The 18,765-nt window shown below is 45.3% G+C and overlaps 1 protein-coding gene across 3 annotated transcripts in view; it reads right to left on the reverse strand.

Annotated features, from left to right (window-relative positions):
- The window catches only part of nol4la (nucleolar protein 4-like a), a 45,694-nt gene that overhangs the window by 16,805 nt on the left and 10,124 nt on the right, over positions 1-18,765 (reverse strand). Inside the window, exons 2-10 of one of the 3 annotated variants that reach the window (XM_061983699.1) lie at positions 15,904-16,059; positions 11,111-11,222; positions 10,382-10,491; positions 7,875-8,016; positions 6,019-6,311; positions 5,767-5,952; positions 5,085-5,273; positions 4,901-5,017; positions 4,414-4,606 (exon numbers count right to left, since the gene is read on the reverse strand). In XM_061983699.1, the coding sequence (XP_061839683.1) occupies positions 4,414-4,606; positions 4,901-5,017; positions 5,085-5,273; positions 5,767-5,952; positions 6,019-6,311; positions 7,875-8,016; positions 10,382-10,491; positions 11,111-11,222; positions 15,904-16,059 (1,498 nt within the window). Of the gene's footprint in view, positions 1-4,413; positions 4,607-4,900; positions 5,018-5,084; positions 5,274-5,766; positions 5,953-6,018; positions 6,315-7,874; positions 8,017-10,381; positions 10,492-11,110; positions 11,223-15,903; positions 16,060-18,765 lie in introns of all 3 variants that reach the window. The other 2 variants (XM_061983692.1, XM_061983708.1) reach the window with 2 other exon arrangements.

Raw genomic sequence — 18,765 nt, forward strand, 5'->3', positions numbered from 1 at the left:
AGTAAGTCGGACACGTTTCCGGTGAGGGTTGGACTCCGCCAAGGCTGCCCTTTGTCACCGATTCTGTTCATAACTTTTATGGACAGAATTTCTAGGCGCAGTCAAGGCGTTGAGGGGATCCGGTTTGGTGGCTGCAGGATTAGGTCTCTGCTTTTTGCAGATGATTTGGTCCTGATGGCTTCATCTGGCCAGGATCTTCAGCTCTCACTGGATCGGTTCGCAGCTGAGTGTGAAGCGACTGGGATGAGAATCAGCACCTCCAAGTCCGAGTCCATGGTTCTCGCCCGGAAAAGGGTGGAGTGCCATCTCCGGGTTGGGGAGGAGATCTTGCCCCAAGTGGAGGAGTTCAAGTACCTCGGAGTCTTGTTCACGAGTGAGGGAAGAGTGGATCGTGAGATCGACAGGCGGATCGGTGCGGCGTCTTCAGTAATGCGGACGCTGTATCGATCCGTTGTGGTGAAGAAGGAGCTGAGCCGGAAGGCAAAGCTCTCAATTTACCGGTCGATCTACGTTCCCATCCTCACCTATGGTCATGAGCTTTGGGTTATGACCGAAAGGACAAGATCACGGGTACAAGCGGCCGAAATGAGTTTCCTCCGCCGGGTGGCGGGTCTCTCCCTTAGAGATAGGGTGAGAAGCTCTGTCATCCGGGGGGAGCTCAAAGTAAAGCCGCTGCTCCTCCACATCGAGAGGAGCCAGATGAGGTGGTTCGGGCATCTGGTCAGGATGCCACCCGAGCGCCTCCCTAGGAAGGTGTTTAGGGCATGTCCGACCGGTAGGAGGCCACGGGGAAGACCCAGGACACGTTGGGAAGACTATGTCTCCCGGCTGGCCTGGGAACGCCTCGGGATCCCCCGGGAGGAGCTGGACGAAGTGGCTGGGGAGAGGGAAGTCTGGGCTTCCCTGCTTAGGCTGCTGCCCCCGCGACCCGACCTCGGATAAGCGGAAGAAGATGGATGGATGGATGGATGTAATTGAATCATCATTATTATTACATCTACATATATATTTCAAATGTGTTCTGTGTGTGTATTTAATTTTCTTACAGGGTAATGAAGCAGTAGCAGCAGACTCAATGTTACAATCCAACAAGCTGAAGATACATCCTCAGCTTCAACAGATGCCTGTGAATCTATCAAAGCTGCCCCCATCGATCCTGCTAACTGGCCACACCATTTGACTGATACACAAAGAACTGAATTACTTAGTAGAGGACCTTATGAGGTAAAATCGGACTTCACATTCCCTCAAAGAGAAAAATGGAAGAAGTTTCGATCACCACAACTTCCACAGACATTTAGTGAATAGAGAGAATATTAAGAGAATGTGACTCATGTATGGCTTGTATTCCGACAAGTGATTTCTTCCTGGAAGTAAAAACCAGTGGTGGTCAACCAAGCTAAGATGGTTGTTGAACAGCAACTTTTTGAGTACACAAAGGGCCAATATCTTCCTGCAAAAAGCAGATACGAGCAAAAAATACAACTATGTAAAGTAATACATCTCTATACTTTATAAAATTTAAAAAAAGTAATATTCTTCGGTGCAGCTCCCAAACAATTCAAACTCCACACCATTGTCCATGACAAAACAGATGAAAACCTGGAAAAGCATGGAGGTCTACAGCTTCTTTGTGTGTGGCTGGATCAAGGACATTGGTATCAAGACTCTCCCGGATAAATATGCATTGTTTTTGCTCGGGTAAGGTTGCATTTCATGATTTAACTTTGTGTCTACTGTCATGTTTGTTGCCTGTCCTTGCTGTTGCACGCACAAGACAAGCAGTCACAAGACTATTAGAGTCTTCGGTGAACCTAGCATTCGCTCTTAAAGACTGTAAGAAGAATCCTGGAAGCGACACACAAGCACACGAATGGAATACAGGGGTACCTTAACTTACGAGGACCTTAATTTACAAGTAATTTGAGATACGTACTCTCTCAGCATTTTGTTAAGCTTTAAGTTGCGAGGATACCTTGAGTTATGAGCATGTTCACCGCTGGTTGAAGTAAAATTTGTCACAGGGTTATGTTGTTTGAGCAATAAAGAGGTAGTATATTGTTTCACGCTGCTGTCCCTGCTTTGTTTACACAAGAAACAGACAGTGAACGTGTGCATTTGAGCGTGGCTCAGAGATTGAGACAATCCTGCCCTCTAATCATCGGAACTAAGAAAGTTAGTGGGAAGGAGAGGAAGCAGAGGACCAAATCAGAGAAACAAACCATTAAAAACATGTCCTGTGTTAGCAGCCTAACATTTAACCATAAAACTATTGAGAAGTTGCAGATTCTGTGTTTGATGTGTTTCAGTTGGTTCTGTCTAGTCCTTGGTGGTCCATAATGACCTTTAATGTGCATACTCATAGACACACATATTGCTTGTTGTTAAAGCTGACTTCTCCAGTTCACCACTATCTGTCTATGTGGAACATAAACACCGATTCTGTAGTTCCTACGCGACGGAAACAATGTTGCCAGATGTCACGAGAGAAACCTTAACCAGCTCTATGAAAACAAGTCACTTATAATAAGTGGATGTGGCAACACTGGACGGGAAAATAGCTCGAAAAAGTCCACTCTACAAGGTAAATGCTGATAGAATATTATCACATTATCTCATTAAAACTACTGTAATTGTTTGTAGTGCATGCTATTCTTATGCTTTTCCAATATTTATTGTCTAATGTTTGTTTGTCTTTTCAAAGGGCATGGTACGTGTTAAAATTGTGATTTGTGAATTATATTTTATATAGCGCTTTTCTCTAGTGACTCAAAGCGCTTTACATAGTGAAACCCAATACCTAAGTTACATTTACACCAGTGTGTGTGGCACTGGGAGCAGGTGGGTAAAGTGTCTTGCCCAAGGACACAACGGCAGTGACTAGGATGGCGGAAGCGGGAATCGAACCTGGAACCCTCAAGTTGCTGACACGGCCACTCTACCAACCGAGCTATGCTCACTCACTGTGGTGTTTCCTCTTGTTTACTCATTTGTGAATTTATTGTATCACTTTAATGGACACTTTGTCACTCATTTGAACAGAAAAGCCAATGCTTAATTTCTGCATCAGAGTCCTCAAAACACATATGCAGACCATTTGTGCCTACATGTCAGAGGCAGAACTCTCCATTACAAAGAAAAAAAATACGACCACATTTTTAAACTTGGTTACAAGGTAGAGGAAAACGTACCTGGCTGTCATGTTCACCTTCAATGGAACTTAAAAGAGGTTTGGTATACTTAAATACTTAAACTATAAAAGTGGGTGACATTGTTATCACCAGGAAGGATGAGGTCACCTACCTAGGTTCCATTCTAGAGGCTAATCTTTCCTGTGATAAAATGGCAACCAAGGTAATCAAAAAGGTCAACCAACGAACGAGATTTCTCTATAGAATCTCCTCTCTGGTCAACAAAAGCACCATGAGGATTCTAGCGGGAACTCTTGTTCAACCCTTTTTCGATTACGCATGCACCTCCTGGTACCCTAGCACATCCAAAACCCTCGAATCTAAACTCCAAACAACCCAGAACAAGCTAGTCAGATTACTTCTAGACCTCCACCCCAGATCACACCTCACTCCTACCCACTTCTCCAAAGTGGGCTGGCTCAGGGTGGAGGACAGAGGAAAACAACTTGCACTGAGCCTAGTCTATAAAATCCGCTACACCTCCCTGATACCGAAGTACATGTCAAACTACTTCCTTAACGTAAATGACCGCCATAACCACAACACCAGGGGGAGCTCCACTAACCACGTTAAACCCAGATTCCGATCTAACAAAGGTCTTAACTCATTCTCTTTCTATGCCACATCAATGTGGAATGCGCTCCCAACAGGTATAAAAGAAAGGGCATCTCTATCCTCCTTCAAAACCGCAATAAAAGTACACCTCCAGGTAACTTCAACCCTAAACTAACACCCTACCCGGATTGTTAATAATCAAATGTAAACAATCAAATGTAGATACTTTTCTTATGCCTTCTGATCTCTCTCTCTCTCTCTCTATGTCTACTACTTGCTGTACATATCCTACCAAGTCAGACCTACACTGTTTCAATATCCATTTCTCTGTTCTCAATTGTTGATGACTGATGATAACAACCAAACCTAACCCCCCCCCCCACACACACACACACACACACACACACACACACACACCCCGAATTGTAAATAATGTAAATAATTCAATGTATACACCCTGATGATTATCTTGTGTGATGACTGTATTATGATGATAGTATATATGATAGTATATATTTGCATCATGAATCAATTTAAGTGGACCCCGACTTAAACAAGTTGAAAAACTTATTCGGGTGTTACCATTTAGTGGTCAATTGTACGGAATATGTACTTTACTGTGCAATCTACTAATAAAAGTCTCAATCAATCAATCAATCAAACTCACCATTGGTTTGTGCCGCAGCAGCAGCGTTCTGCTGGTTGCTGCCGACTGTGCCGTATCCCCGCAGGTTGTAGTTGAGGCCTCCATTGGTGTAGAGCTGGTCTTGGGCAAAAGCTGTGCTGGAAATGACGAAGCTTGATGGGGCTACAGAAGCAGGATCCCTGGTGCTGGGCTTGTCAACAGAGATAGTCTCGTCCTGTGGGCAGATGTTTCCTTTTAGAGGCATATAAACATCTAGCGCTTACACTCACAAGCCACTAAATTGCACACAGTGAAGTATTCATTGCACAATATGTGTACTGTTGAAAGTGTAGTCTGCAGTGATGTAGAGCTGTGCTTTGTCATACAATCATTTCACTACAACCACGATAATAAACTGAGCATGATCTCTAAAAGGTCATTTTAAGATGGGATTGTATTTCATGTTATGATGGGAAATGTATTATATCCATTCTCTGCAGATTCCCAAGCTTCCTGCTAAAACATTTACCGCTGGATAGACATCGAGCCGCATCCTCTTGGCAGCGTTTCGGGTTTCGCTGTCGCATGCAGCGGCGAGGATGTTCTCAGCCATGGCCGAGGTGAGGTGGGGAGGTGTCGGTCGAATCTGGCAGCAACATTTTTAAATGTTACGCATTTGTATTTTTGTACTGCATTTGCAAACATAAAAATACCTCAAAACCACTTTTTTTCATGCGGCGACAAGATTTGAGGTAGGTGCGAATGCGCTTGCGGGAGCGCTCTTGGAACTCGGGGAACTGGCGACTGCAGGACTCCATTATGGCCTGGATCTTCTCCTTGGGCTGTTTAGAGATGGGTACCATCCGGTCCAGATTCTCATCCACAAACAGACGCACAAACATCTGAGAGGGAAAGAGACGGGCAGAGGGGGATGGGAGTGAGAGGATGTAGAGCAGAAAAATGGAGTGTGTGGGGGGGTCGGTGGTGGTGGAAGGTGCAGCGAGAGAGAGAGGGGTGCGAGAGTTGAAAACAAAAGAGAGGAAATGCGGGGAGGGGATGGGAGCGTACGGCGAGAGTGGAAGAGGATAAGATAAAGAGGCAGGGGGAGGTTGGGCACACATGCGCACACACACACACACACACACACACACACACACACACACACACACACACACACACACACACAGGCGATGAAAAGGGAACCGTTGCATCATGTGAAGGACAATATTGCTTGTGTGTCACAGTTATTTGTTTTAATAAGACTCAGAAATCCACTTTCTTGCAGCCTATATTGCACAGGAGTAGTCAAGCTTAAGATAAATATTCATAATTTAGCGACTGCAATGGCTAAAAATAAAGAGTCATTCATTCCTCGGCTATAGACTGGTTACTTACATTGAAGGCCTTAAGTCTCTCTGGGTCCATTCCCTCTGCGTCATTGATTTTGTCACTGTCGTCATGGTCATCGTGATCGTCGTCATCATCATCAACTATCTGCGCACGGCCGGAGGTCAAGTCTTCCGCGCACATGCTCAGTTCAGTCTTCACCGAGTCGTAGCTTCCTGAGCTGTACGGAGGAGACTACAGACACCCAAGCATTTTCAAAACCATATTAAAACAATGACTCATTGAAATGTGAGTGTTTACCTTGTTGGAGTACTCTGTTTTGATGGGGTACTTCCTGTTTGGGTCTGCCGGGTAAGAGTTTGGCGGCGAACACCCCGCTGGCAGCAGTCTCTCACTCAGGTTGACTGGCTGCTGGTCGTCTGAGGAGGACGAGGACAAGGTAGTGCTGAAGTCCAGCGGTGCACTCAATCGGTTCTCCGTCACCTCCCCGTATGGAACGCTGCCCTCTGGTAGGTTCCCGCCCACAGGCTGCACCTCTGGCGAGGTCAGGGCCGGCATGCCGTTGGCACTGCTGCTCTCTGAGAAGTCGTCATCTGCTGGAGATGGGGATTAGGAACAGGAGGTGAGGGATGGATTTGTTCATCATCAAAATCTGACTGTTTTAAGAGAGTTGGATTTTGCTGATGTTGCCTCGGGAGTATTTGGGTCAGGTGTCCAATATAGTGCTGTCACATGATTATTTTATTTGTTTTTTGTTTTTACTAACTTTCCTCATTTAAATTAACATATAAGACCCCAATATTTGGACACAAATGCAATTATATTGTCAGAATGTCATTCAGGAACATGTTTATACTGTTTGAGTTACTTGAATGCACTACATTTAGTTGCTCAACACCTGGTAGCAGTTGTATCTAAAGTCCAGTCAGGGTGCATTTTGAAGTGAGACTCGCCAGCAAGGACATCAGTTGGAGTCTCCTCACTCATCTTTGACATATGCATTGACCTGATCACTGACCGTGTGCCACCTTTCAGGTAATTACGTAAAGAAGCAGGTGGGGTCAAAATTAATTGAGTGAATAATCTGGATATATCCATCCATCCATTTTCTTCCGCTTATCCGAGGTCGGGTTGCGGGGGCAGCAGCCTAAGCAGAGAAGCCCAGACTTCCCTCTTAACAGCCACTTCGTCCAGCTCCTCCCGGGGGATTCCGAGGCGTTCCCAGGCCAGCCGGTAGACAAAGTCCTCCCAACATGTCCTGGGTCTTCCCCGTGGCCTTCTGCTGGTCGGACGTGCCCTCAACACCTCCCTAGGTAGGGGTTTGGGTGGCATCCTGACCAGATGCCCGAACCACCTCATCTGGCTCCTCTCGATGTGGAGGAAGAGCGGCTTTACTTTCAGCTCCTCCCGGATGACAGAGCTTCTCACCCTATCTCTGAGGAAACTAATTTCGGCCACTTGTACCCGTGATCTTGTCCTTTCGGTCATAACCCAAAGCTCATGACCATAGGTGAAGATGGGAACGTAGATCGACCGGTAAATTGAGAGCTTTGCCTTCCGGCTCAGCTCCTTCTTCACCATAACGGATCGATACAGTGTCCGCATTACTGAAGACGCCGCACCGATCCGCCTGTCGATCTCACGATCCACTCTTCCCTCACTCGTGAACAAGACTCCGAGGTACTTGAACTCCTAATCTGCATATAGTACATGATTAATGCAATATTTTTTGTGATTAATCACATGAGTTAACTCGTTATTTTTGACAGCTCGAGCTCAAAGGGTTAAAAGAGACAATCCTATAATTTTAAACAACAAAGCATTGAGGATGAGGAGTGTACCGTGGGGGGTGGGGTGCCTTCAGTGTACATAGTTCCACTGTTGATTCCTACATGTGTTATGTGTTCCGTTCTTCCGTTCCATGACTTGCCCTAATTTCAGTATTTCCATGGTGTGAGGGTTAATACTGGCCTTTGTCCTACTTTTCTAAAGCTCTGCACCCTGAGAGAGAGGGGTGCACAACGGATTGGGGCTGTACTGGTGTCCCACCCACTGGATTTATTTGGATTAGTACACTAAGAACAAGGCAAGCTGTTTCCTGCGTAACACCCGTTATGCTCGTAAAGAAGAAGTGCAAAGAACTGCATGTTACTCACCATCCTCTTCCTTGACGATGGCTGCCGGGTCGCTGGCCCGCTCTCCATTCGGCAGACTGGGCTCAGGCACTGGTGGCTGCTCAGCTGCGACCCATGCAGGCTCAGCACCGTTCATATCCTCGCTACTCACCGAACTGTCATCCTGGAGGCGGGGGTGAGGAGGGAGGGGGGAAGGACACGTGAAAGTCTCACACTTTTGAAAGCAACTTTTGATCCATTCTGCCAGGAGAAAGATGACATCTGTGCATCTGTTGATGGGCGTTTTGATAAGGGATAGCATAACGACAAGGGAATGGAGGCGCTTTTAAATAGGTTGTATAGCGCTTTTCTACCTTAAAGGTACTCAAAGCGCATTGACACTATTTCCACATTCACCTATTCACACACACATTCACACACTGATGGCGGGAGCTGCCATGCTTTCCTCCTAAGTAATATCTTTCTTGAAGCGGGGCTATTTTGAACTGTTAGGGCAGTGTTTTTCAACCTTTTTTGAGCCAAGGCCCATTGTTTGTGTTGAAAAAATCTGGAGGCACACCACCAGCAGAAATCATTAAAAACAAAACTCAGTTGACAGTAAAAAGTCGTTGTCGCAATTGTTGGATATAACTTCAAACCATAACCAACCATGCATCAATATAGCTCTTGTCTCAAAGTAGGTGTGCTGTCACGACCTGTCACATCACGCCCTGACTTATTTTGAGTTGTTTGCTGTTTTCCTGTGTGTAGTGTTTTAGTTCTTGTCTTGCGCTCCTATTTTGGTGGCTTTTTCTCTTTTTTTTGTATTTTCCTGTAGCAGTTTCATGTCTTCCTTTGAGCAATATTTCCCACATCTACTTGGTTTTAGCAGTCAAGAATATTTCAGTTGTTATTATCCTTCTTTGTGGGGACATTGTTGATTGTCATGTCATGTACGGATGTACTTTGTGGACACCGTCTTTGCTCCACAGTAAGTCTTTGCTGTCGACCAGCATTCTGTTTTTGTTTACTTTGTAGCCAGTTCAGTTTTAGTTTCGTTCTGCATAGCCTTCCCTAAGCTTCAATGCCTTTTTTAAGCGGCACTCACCTTTTGTTTATTTTTGGTTTAAGCATTCGACACCTGTTTACCTGCACGCTGCCTCCCGCTGTTTCCGACATCTACAAAGCAATTAGCTACCGGCTGCCACCTACTGATATGGAAGAGTATTACACGTTTACTCTGCCGAGCTCTAGACAGCACCGACACTCAACAACAACACATAATTTGCAGTATATAATTACTGGTTTGCAAAAAATATCTTTAACCTAAATAGGTGAAACTAGATAATCTCCCACGGCACACCAGACTGTATCTCGCGGCACTCTAGTGTGCCACGGCACAGTGGTTAAAAAACACTGTGTTAGGGAACATGCTTGCTGTAGCATAACATAAACATGAGCAAGACAGGGGATTGGCAAAGGAGAACAAACTATTGACATGTCCTCTAATGACATTCATGTTTCATACCAAGGCTGAGCTAACCTGTGTGAGAGTCATCACACGCCACTAGCCATCATGCTGTGACTTTACAAACAGGTTTGAATTATTTTGCAAAGAGGACCTGGACACCAAGTCAGCCATGGAACCATAAAAGTGTCTGATAATGTCTGTGCACCTTTTTTTTTAAGGCACATGTATTTCAGACCTTAAAATAAACACAAATTACCACCAAAATAAATCTGCATCTTAACAATGTCACTTGTCTCAATAGCTTGCAACGATGACACATTTTTACTATTTTAAAACAAAAACAAAAAAGGAAGAATGACGCGCTATACTAATAATTGTTCATAATTCTTACTTGATAATGAATGTTGTTGTTGTGTTTACACTGTAATCATGTACACAAGTATGTTAGGATGTTAGACCTACTTTTATATTTCTCCATATCAATCTTAAAATTGTCCCGCAGAAGACAAACGCAACACAAATATGCAGCTAGTGTAATTCAAGTTAAATGAATAAATATTACGCGAGTTGTACTCACTTGTGAATCCCAGTCCGGCCCATGAATCCCAATAATCCTAATTATGCGCAATTCGGGTCTACATTGTCATCCCAATAGTGCAGCTCCCTGCACTTTCGTGACAGCGCTTTGGGAGTGTTTCCGTCACAGCTTGGCATGGGCGTGGTCTCCGGCGTGACGTCATGGACTTAATCTAGCTGTTTCTCGGTGCGCTCCTCCCAGCACGAGCGCTGCACCGACTCTTTAATATTGAATTAAAAGTTGAGAAGCCCCACACAAAGCCCCGATGAGGCTCAAAGGGAAAGAAGTAGGGGATTTACGCCGTCAATACAAATTTAATTAGAGTAAATTGGGGAGGCGTGAAAGAGCTCGATTTCCCGACTAATTCATCACGACACCATTTCTTTTTTCTTTCCTTCTTTCTTTCCGTCCTTCCTTCCTTCTTTCCTTCCTTGCTTCTTACCTTCGTTCCTTCCTTCCTTCCTTCCTTCCTTCCTTCCTTCCACACAAACAGTTACTTACCCTCTCCGTGGCTGTCATGCACTGCAGTTTCATTTGCTTCAGGTAGGTGGCAGTAAGAGGCATGTTGTAATCAATGAGGTCAGGGACCAGAGAGGTCGGTCTGTCATTTTCTGCAGAAGTGAAAGTACCAATGAATACAATTATTTACTATGTAATTAGTGAGGTAGTTAGCAAATACATTTTATTTATTTTACCTAAATACTTTAATGCATTAAATAAGTCATCTGTGTGTTGGGTGTATTTTATTTAAATATATAGCCTGTTTATATATGTGTAGTAACATTTTTGAACAATTCTCTGACATCACCTTGGTAATTGTGACTAAATTAAAGTAGTAATTTATGCAGTGCAACAATACTACTGTAGTCTTCTGGTCGGCCACTAGAGGGACCCTTCAGTCATTCTATGGCTGCACCAAGCCTTCTTGAGTCTTTGTTACATCATGTTGCTGATGGTTACATACTCGTTTTATCAATGAGGGATTCAAAAGTGGTCCAACCCAAAGTAATGTAATTTTTTTTTTAATAAGTCACATGGTTCTAAGTTCAACAAACAATACAAAACAAACAAATATTTCAAACAGTGTGAAAATGACTTGCAACATTATCACCACATTTCCATTACACCCGAACTTGCAACTTGCACGATCAGCATGGTATTTGATTGAAAATAGCATATGAGCTAATTGTGTGTGCACACATGGAGCGAGGCATCCACAGGTTATATTACCTTTGAACTCTGCAGTGCTGGGGTTGATGTGCATCCTTTTCTGACACTCTCTGCAGCTCATTAAGAACCGAGTCACCGCCTCTCTGGGCAGGAAGGCATAGGTCTCTGCGATCTGTGTCAGGGGATTGAGCACAGAAAGGCTTTAAAATGGTTTCAAAAGTGTAAAGTGGATGCAGAGGATTTTTTGTCATTCAGTAAAAGTAAAATGTGTGTAATCTTGGAATTGGTCCCCTCTCTTGTGCCCACATGACCTAAATCCAGCTGTAGCTTGTACATCTTCCATACCTTAAAACACAATGGTGTTTTTCTTCCTTTCTGTTGTTATTTCTCTGCCGGCACTTATCATATCTACACCTTCGTGTCATGGTCGGCTTCCCCTCCCTGCTCGTCTCCAGCGCCACCCTCCCCTCCTCGTCCCCTCTAGCGTTTCCCTAGAAAATGCGACCTTCACAAGACCATGGAGAGACAGCAGGGGTGCCCACCCCCACCAGGCCCACCGCCTCCGCCAGTGCACCCCATCCCCTTTGCCCCCGCTGCCCCCCTCCACACATCACGACCCCTTGAGGCAGCTGAGAGGGAAAGGCCACCCAGAGGAGCGTGCTCCTCCCAGAAGGCCACAGTGACAATTCCATATTATGCCCTGCCCCAGTGATGCTGCCTCCTCAAAAGGGTACACTCTATGAGACGTGACAGGACCTCTCTACAGGGCAGGGGCACAGAAATTGGCTTTATTTTTCATTTCGTGTTCCTCAGGGGTGGGGGAGGGAGGATGGATACCGAAGTCCCGTGAACGCGTCCGACACAGCGGCAAACACAAAGGACCTGGTTTTGTCCTGCACCACTTGGTCAGGGCATCACAATCAACTCTCATGTTGCCTTTGTTCTAGAGCAGGCGTCTCCAACAGGTAGCTGTAGCTCACCATCTGATTTTGAGTATCGATCACCAAAGGGTCAAATAATATTTGCTTCAACTGTATTTTCATAAGTGTTCATTACCGACACATTCCACTATTTAATGACAAATTAGACCCAAATAGCATGCATAAACACAATGACCACACTGTTTAAAGGCCTACTGAAACCCACTACTACCGACCACGCAGTCTGATAGTTTATATATCAATGATGAAATCTTAACATTGCAACACATGCCAATGCGGCCGGGTTAACTTATAAAGTGCAATTTTAAATTTCCTGCGAAACTTCCGGTTGAAAACGTCTAGGTATGATGACGTATGCGCGTGACGTCAATAGTTGAAACGGAAGTATTGGGACGCCATTGTATCCAATACAAAAAGCTCAGTTTTCATCGCAAAATTCCACAGTATTCTGGACATCTGTGTTGGTGAATCTTTTGCAATTTGTTTAATGAACAATGGAGACTGCAAAGAAGAAAGCTGTAGATGCGATCAGTGTATTAGCGTCTGGCTACAGCAACACAACCAGGAGGACTTTGACTTGGATAGCAGACGCGCTATCCGACGCTAGCCGCCGACCGCATCGATGATCGGGTGAAGTCCTTCGTCGCGCCGTCGATCGCTGGAACGCAGGTGAGCACTGGTGTTGATGAGCAGATGAGGGTTGGCGTAGGTGGAGAGCTAATGTTTTTATCATAGCTCTGTCGAGGTCCGTAGCTAAGTTAGATTCAATGGCGTCGTTAGCAACAGCATTGTTAAGCTTCGTCAGGCTGGAAAGCATTAACCGTGTAGTTACAGGTCCATGGTTTAATAGTATTGTTGATTTTCTGTCTATCCTTGCAGTCAGGGGTTTATTTATTTTGTTTCTATCTGCAGTTAAGCCCGATGCTATCACGTTAGCTCCGTAGCTAAAGTGCTTCACCGATGTATTGTCGTGGAGATAAAAGTCACTGTGAATGAGCCCTTGTACCTAAGTTACGGTCAGAGCGAAAAAAGATGCGTCCTGCACTGCACTCTAATACTTCACTCTCACGTTCCTCATCCACAAATCTTTCATCCTGGCTCAAATTAATGGGGTAATCGTCGCTTTCTCTGTCCCAATCGCTCTCGCTGCTGGTGTAAACAATGGGGAAATGTGAGGAGACTTTCAACTTGTGACGTCACGCTACTTCCGGTACAGGCAAGGCTTTTTTTTATCAGCGACCAAAAGTTGCGAACTTTATCGTCGTTGTTCTAAACTAAATCCTTTCAGCAAAAATATGGCAATATCGCGAAATGATCAAGTATGACACAAAGAATGGATCTGCTATCCCCGTTTAAATAAAAACATTTCATTTCAGTAGGCCTTTAAGTGGAGTGCTGCCTGGCAAATAAAGTACAATTTAAATGCCAGTCGTACCGATAAAACAGAAATAGCTCATCTCTCCATTCTTTTTGTAAAAATAGCTTTCAAAATTGGAGACCCCTTTTGTGGAGGTGTCAGCCATGTGACACATCTGCGTATATAGGTGAAACTCAAAGAATTAGAATGTTGTGCAAAGGTTTGTTTATTCCAGCAATTAGATTTACAAGTCCAAATATTCCAAGCCTTCTTTTGATATGAATTTGATGAGTATTGTTTAAAGTTTATGAAAACCTCAAATTGAAAATCACAGAAAATGTGGGGTTTGATATATTTTTGCATTTTAAGATTAATTGCTTATATGAGTAAGTTTCGCTTGTAAATAGTGCACATGCAAGGTTACTTTTGTTCCCTTGGGAACTGTGATGCTAAAAAATTATACATTGTGTTACCAGTACAATTACATCATGTTTCTGACAGAGAAAACACATGTTAATCAGTGGCTAGTTTAAAGTTGAAATCCTGGGTAGGTTCCTACATACAGTATAGGAATGTTTATTGTTTGTATTTGAAATGATTCTAGTAACAAATGGGTACTTGGAAAACAGTACCAGTGCTTAAATGGTGCCTAAAAAAAACCTTTTTATTCTTTTGGAATTTTGTAACATTCAAGTTGAACACACTTGTAATTGAAATGCTTCAATTATTTAAATTAAATGTATTGAAAAATGAGTAATACAAACTACAACAAATTATCATAATTGCAACAACACAGAACATAAAGAATGTGCAAACAACGTCTTTATTAATATTGATGCTCATAATTTCGGGGGTTCATGAAAGCAACCTCTCTTGCGTAATCATCATTGGTGCATAATGTGGAAATGTTGTGTTATCGTAACTATTGGCTAGCCCAGCGCTGCATTGCTAGCAGTGTTATTAGGGCTGCTGTTGGCGTGTTTAAGTCAGCAATTAGGTTTAAAAAGAGCGTCAGGACGCTACATTACTTACAAGATGTGACTTGCGCAATATCATCGCCAATCACTGGCTGCAGGTTGCTGTGACCGCATTCATTCAGAACTGAAATAAAGCAACAATGGTTTCTTCATTTTTTTTGGTCTAGTTACTACCGCTTACGTTGGCACCGGCGCCATTTTGAACAGGGTTTTAGTACCCATCCCTAATTGTAAGCATAAACCTATACCGATCAAGGGAATCAAACATGGGGACCGTCGGTCAAGGGCCAAAATCTTTACCACTCTCGACTGTCTTGACTGTGATCAACGTCTTTTAAAAATTATGAAGTAGAAAATAGAACAAAAGATCTATCGTTTTTGTGTTAAAAAATTTAATGTATAGAAACAGGCCGAAGTGATTGATATTTCATGTTTCCATCACCAATGTACAGTAAAACATATATCGCAGTTTGAAGTAAAGAAGTCTACGTTTGTATATTTAGAAAACAGTCAACAATTGGTTTTAAACATACTGCTTAACTTGGCAAATTTGACTGCAAAAAAAGTGCCTCAACATGAAAATCGGGAGAAATTCGGGAGAATGGTTGCCCCGGGAGATTTTCGGGAGGGGCACTGAAATTCGGGAGTCTCCCGGAAAAATCGGGAGGGTTGGCAAGTATGGTTGTAATATCATTTCTATAGCGTCTTTTTAATCTACTTGTTAATTTCCTGGTAATAGCTGCTTACTTTCAGCTGTAACGTGCCTCCATCTACACTTAAACTTTACTGTGCACCCATTTCTTGGTGGTGTTTTATGGAATGCTAATAGCTATCTTAGCTATTAGCATGCCTGCTCCTGCTTGCTCTCGGTGTGTAGCATGTATAGCATCCTAATACTTGATAATGATACCTAAAATACGTAGAAAAGCAGTTTATTTGCTGCAATGCAAGTGATTATTATGAACGTAGGAGAGCAGCTCCACACTGTGTATGGAGATACATAGTTAGCTGGAATAAAAATAAATACAGTGTCAGCCAGTAGGAATGGTGTTTGCAAACGCCATTAAAAGGCATTAATCAGCAATAGCGATCACATACTTTTTCATGAAAATCATCCAATATTAATTGGTGACCGATCAATCGCCACATCCAAAGTAGTCACACATCACGAGACTGAGAACAGACAAGGCCTCTTTTGTTCTTTTTAGGTAACTTTTCAACCTTAACCTCAATGATGTCTTGCAAGCGTAAGACAGACTCTTCTGCTGACAGAGCGAAAAGCAAAGGAAAGTGAAAAGGGAAGTGAAATTAGATTCCTCCTCCCATTTTTATAACACCTGCTTTTGCAATCAAAGTCGCTTTTCTACAACACAATATCGACAACATGTAATTGTGCTAACAAAAAAACTCAGAAGACTTTATTTTATTTAAGCCAGGAGTCAACTGATCAAAAAGGCAATACGACTTGACGGTATTTAAGCAGGTTGCTATAACCACTTGTTTAATGTGCTTTCTAATGTGACCTGATCTATTTCTCATGGGTACAGTCAAAGAGTTTGCAATCGAAGAAGAACTCACCGCTTTGTAGGTTTTCTTTTGGCCTGCATGTTTCGGTGCCCTGCCAGGGTCAACGCCAATCTCAACATGCATGGCATAGATGATGTCAAAGAAGTCTTCTACTACAGCCACACGCTTCAAAGAGGAGTTGTCATGGGCTGAATTTCCATCTGAACACTTGACACACAAAAAGAAACCTTTTTTTTAATTTAGTATTTGTGCAGATAAGACATTGCCAGGCGTATATCATCACTAATAATTCAAGTCATGTCTGTGATCATGTTTTGTTTAGTTATGTCCTGTTTGGTTTTTGGACTCTTTTTGGTTCCTGTTTTCACTCTATTGTTTTGTTTCCATGACAGCCATTAGTTTCACCTGTTGCACATTTGTACTCACGCACCTGTCACTAATCATGTCTGCATTATTTAAGCTTGTAGTTGCCAGGCAGCCGGCCTGGCGACATTACTTCGGTTCACTCTGCTCATGCCATTGTCATGCTGCCATAGTTCATGCTGCTTGTTTCTTGCCACGTGAGTTTTGTGCATTCGTGTCACAGTAAGTGTTTTTGTTTCTTGTCCATAGTTTTTGCCCAAGTGCTAGTTTTTGTTTACATCAGTCAAGTTTGCATTTCCGCCTTGTGCGCGCCTTTTGTTTGTTCCTTTGTTAGTATTAAATAAATCATGTCTTTACCTTCACGCCACGTCCGGTCCAGTTTCTCTTGCATCTCGGGAAAATAAACCCCCCATAGTCCACGTTGTGACAGAATGTCGCCAGCTGTAAAAAGTTTTCTCGCAAAGAATTTGGACGAGTTGCACGAGGGAGCGTGGAAGGTCCTGCGCGCCATGGAGGCAGAAACGCTGCGCTTTTCCTCCGTGGAGCGCAGGGACCTGGTCTGGGGTCCTGGCGGCGAAATGGTGCCATTGAGCTCCGTGCGGCCCGGCGGCGTAGGCGCGTCGCCCCAGCCGCGGAAGCGCCGCCCAAGACGAGGGATGTCAGGAAAGGCTCCCGAAGGCTCCTCCCCCTCCGGGCGGAAATAGACGGCAGCTCCAGGAGGACGCCACAGACCTGGATTTTTTTTTTCCAAATTATTTTTCTTTTGATCACCTGCCCCCAACAAAAGACTCTATTTCCATGATAAAACATTATCAGGACATGTTTTTAGAAATAAGATCTTGTCCAACCAAGCCATGTCCTAGTTTTCATGCCACGGCCACGCCACAAAATGTTTCTTTTTCTTCACCCACAAAAACCCAGGTGGGTAGGAAAAAAAGACAATATGGACAATTTAGAGGGGAGGATTCTGCCCCCCTCCTGACCACCCTCCACCCACCCCGAAAAACGGTTCCAGACCGCGGGGTCGCGTCTGGTATCCGCTCCTTGAGGGTGGGGGGGCTAGGGCCGGGAACAGTACTAGTGGGGTGGCTCAGCTTCGTTATGCCAAGCCACAGCCTCCAGCCCGGCCGCCACCACCAGTCTTTCGGCCTGCCAAGCCGCAACCTTTGGCCCGGCCACCACCAGCGGTCTTTCCAAGGCTAGCACCACGGCTAGCTCCACGCCAAACTCCAAGGCTAGCACCAGCGCCAAGGCTAGCACCAAGTCCAAGGCTAGCACCTGCCCCAAGGCGAGCACCGGCTCCAAGGCTAGCCCTACGGGAGGTTCCCGTACCTGCACCACGGCAGGTTCCTTTACCTGCACCACGGCAGGTTCCTGTACCTGCACCACGGCAGGTTCCTGTACTTGCACCACGACAAGTACCAGGACCTGCACCCCGACAAGTACCAGGACCTGCCCCTCGGCAGGTTCCAGTCCCTGCACCACGACGCCAGGTTCCAGTCCCTGCACCACGACGGCAGGAGCCAGTCCCTGCACAACGCCGCCAAGTGCCGCCAGTCGCAGCTCCACGCCGCCGGACTCAAGCCAGGACTCAAGCCAGGACTCACCAAGCCAAGACCCACCAAACCAAGAGCCACCACGCCAAGACCCACCACGCCAAGCTTTGTCACCTGCCGCACCACGCCAAGCTTCACCGCCTGCCGCACCACGCCAAGCTTCGTCTGCTGCATCCACGACTGCTTCGTCTGCTGCGCCCGTGCCTGCTTCGTCTGCAGCTGCTTCCACGCCTGTCTCGTCTGCTGCCAAACCCACGCCAGACTCGTCTGCTGCCGAACACACGCCAGACTCGTCTGCTGCCGAACACACGCCAGACTCGTCTGCTGCCGCTTCTATGCCTGACTCGTCGTCTGACTCCACGCCTGCCACGACGACGACGCGCCCACCTCCTCGTCGGCCACAGATGTGGCCATTTCCTGGGCGTCCGCCACGCCAAGTGCGCCCACCTCCTCGTCGGCCACGGATGTGGCCATTCCCTGGGCGTCCGCCACGCCAGGTACGCCGACCTCCTCGTCGGCCACGGTTGTGGCCGTTCTCGGGTCGCCCACCTCGTCAGGTTCAGCGGCAGTCTACGCGTCGCCGCCACCTGATTCTGCCCAGAAGTTGTGACAATAATATGAAGAGAGATTCTCCAGAGCATGTGTTTGTGCACAGAGTAGTTGTTTGTGCACGTGGGTCATGGAGGTGCAGTTAGTCACACACAAGACACAAAAGGTTTGCCTTCACGTTGATCTTTCAGCTCGAGAGGTCGGCGAACGTCGCCTCATTTCCGCACCGTTTAAAAAAAAACTGTTCAAGTACACTCCCACCACCACCCCTGGCAGCCATCCTGCCTCCTGCACCGCTGACCTTGTCGCCATAGAAACAGCCACAGATTTCTCTCGAGCAGGTGTGCTGGGCAAAGGGTCATGTGACACACCATAGAAGTGGGATCGCCAGGACAACGGCTGCATCCACGGTGCCCCGTGGGTCTTTCTTTCCCTTTTTTTTCAG

This window comes from Nerophis lumbriciformis, linkage group LG01 (assembly GCF_033978685.3).
Source record: "Nerophis lumbriciformis linkage group LG01, RoL_Nlum_v2.1, whole genome shotgun sequence".
Lineage (NCBI taxonomy): Eukaryota > Metazoa > Chordata > Actinopteri > Syngnathiformes > Syngnathidae > Nerophis > Nerophis lumbriciformis.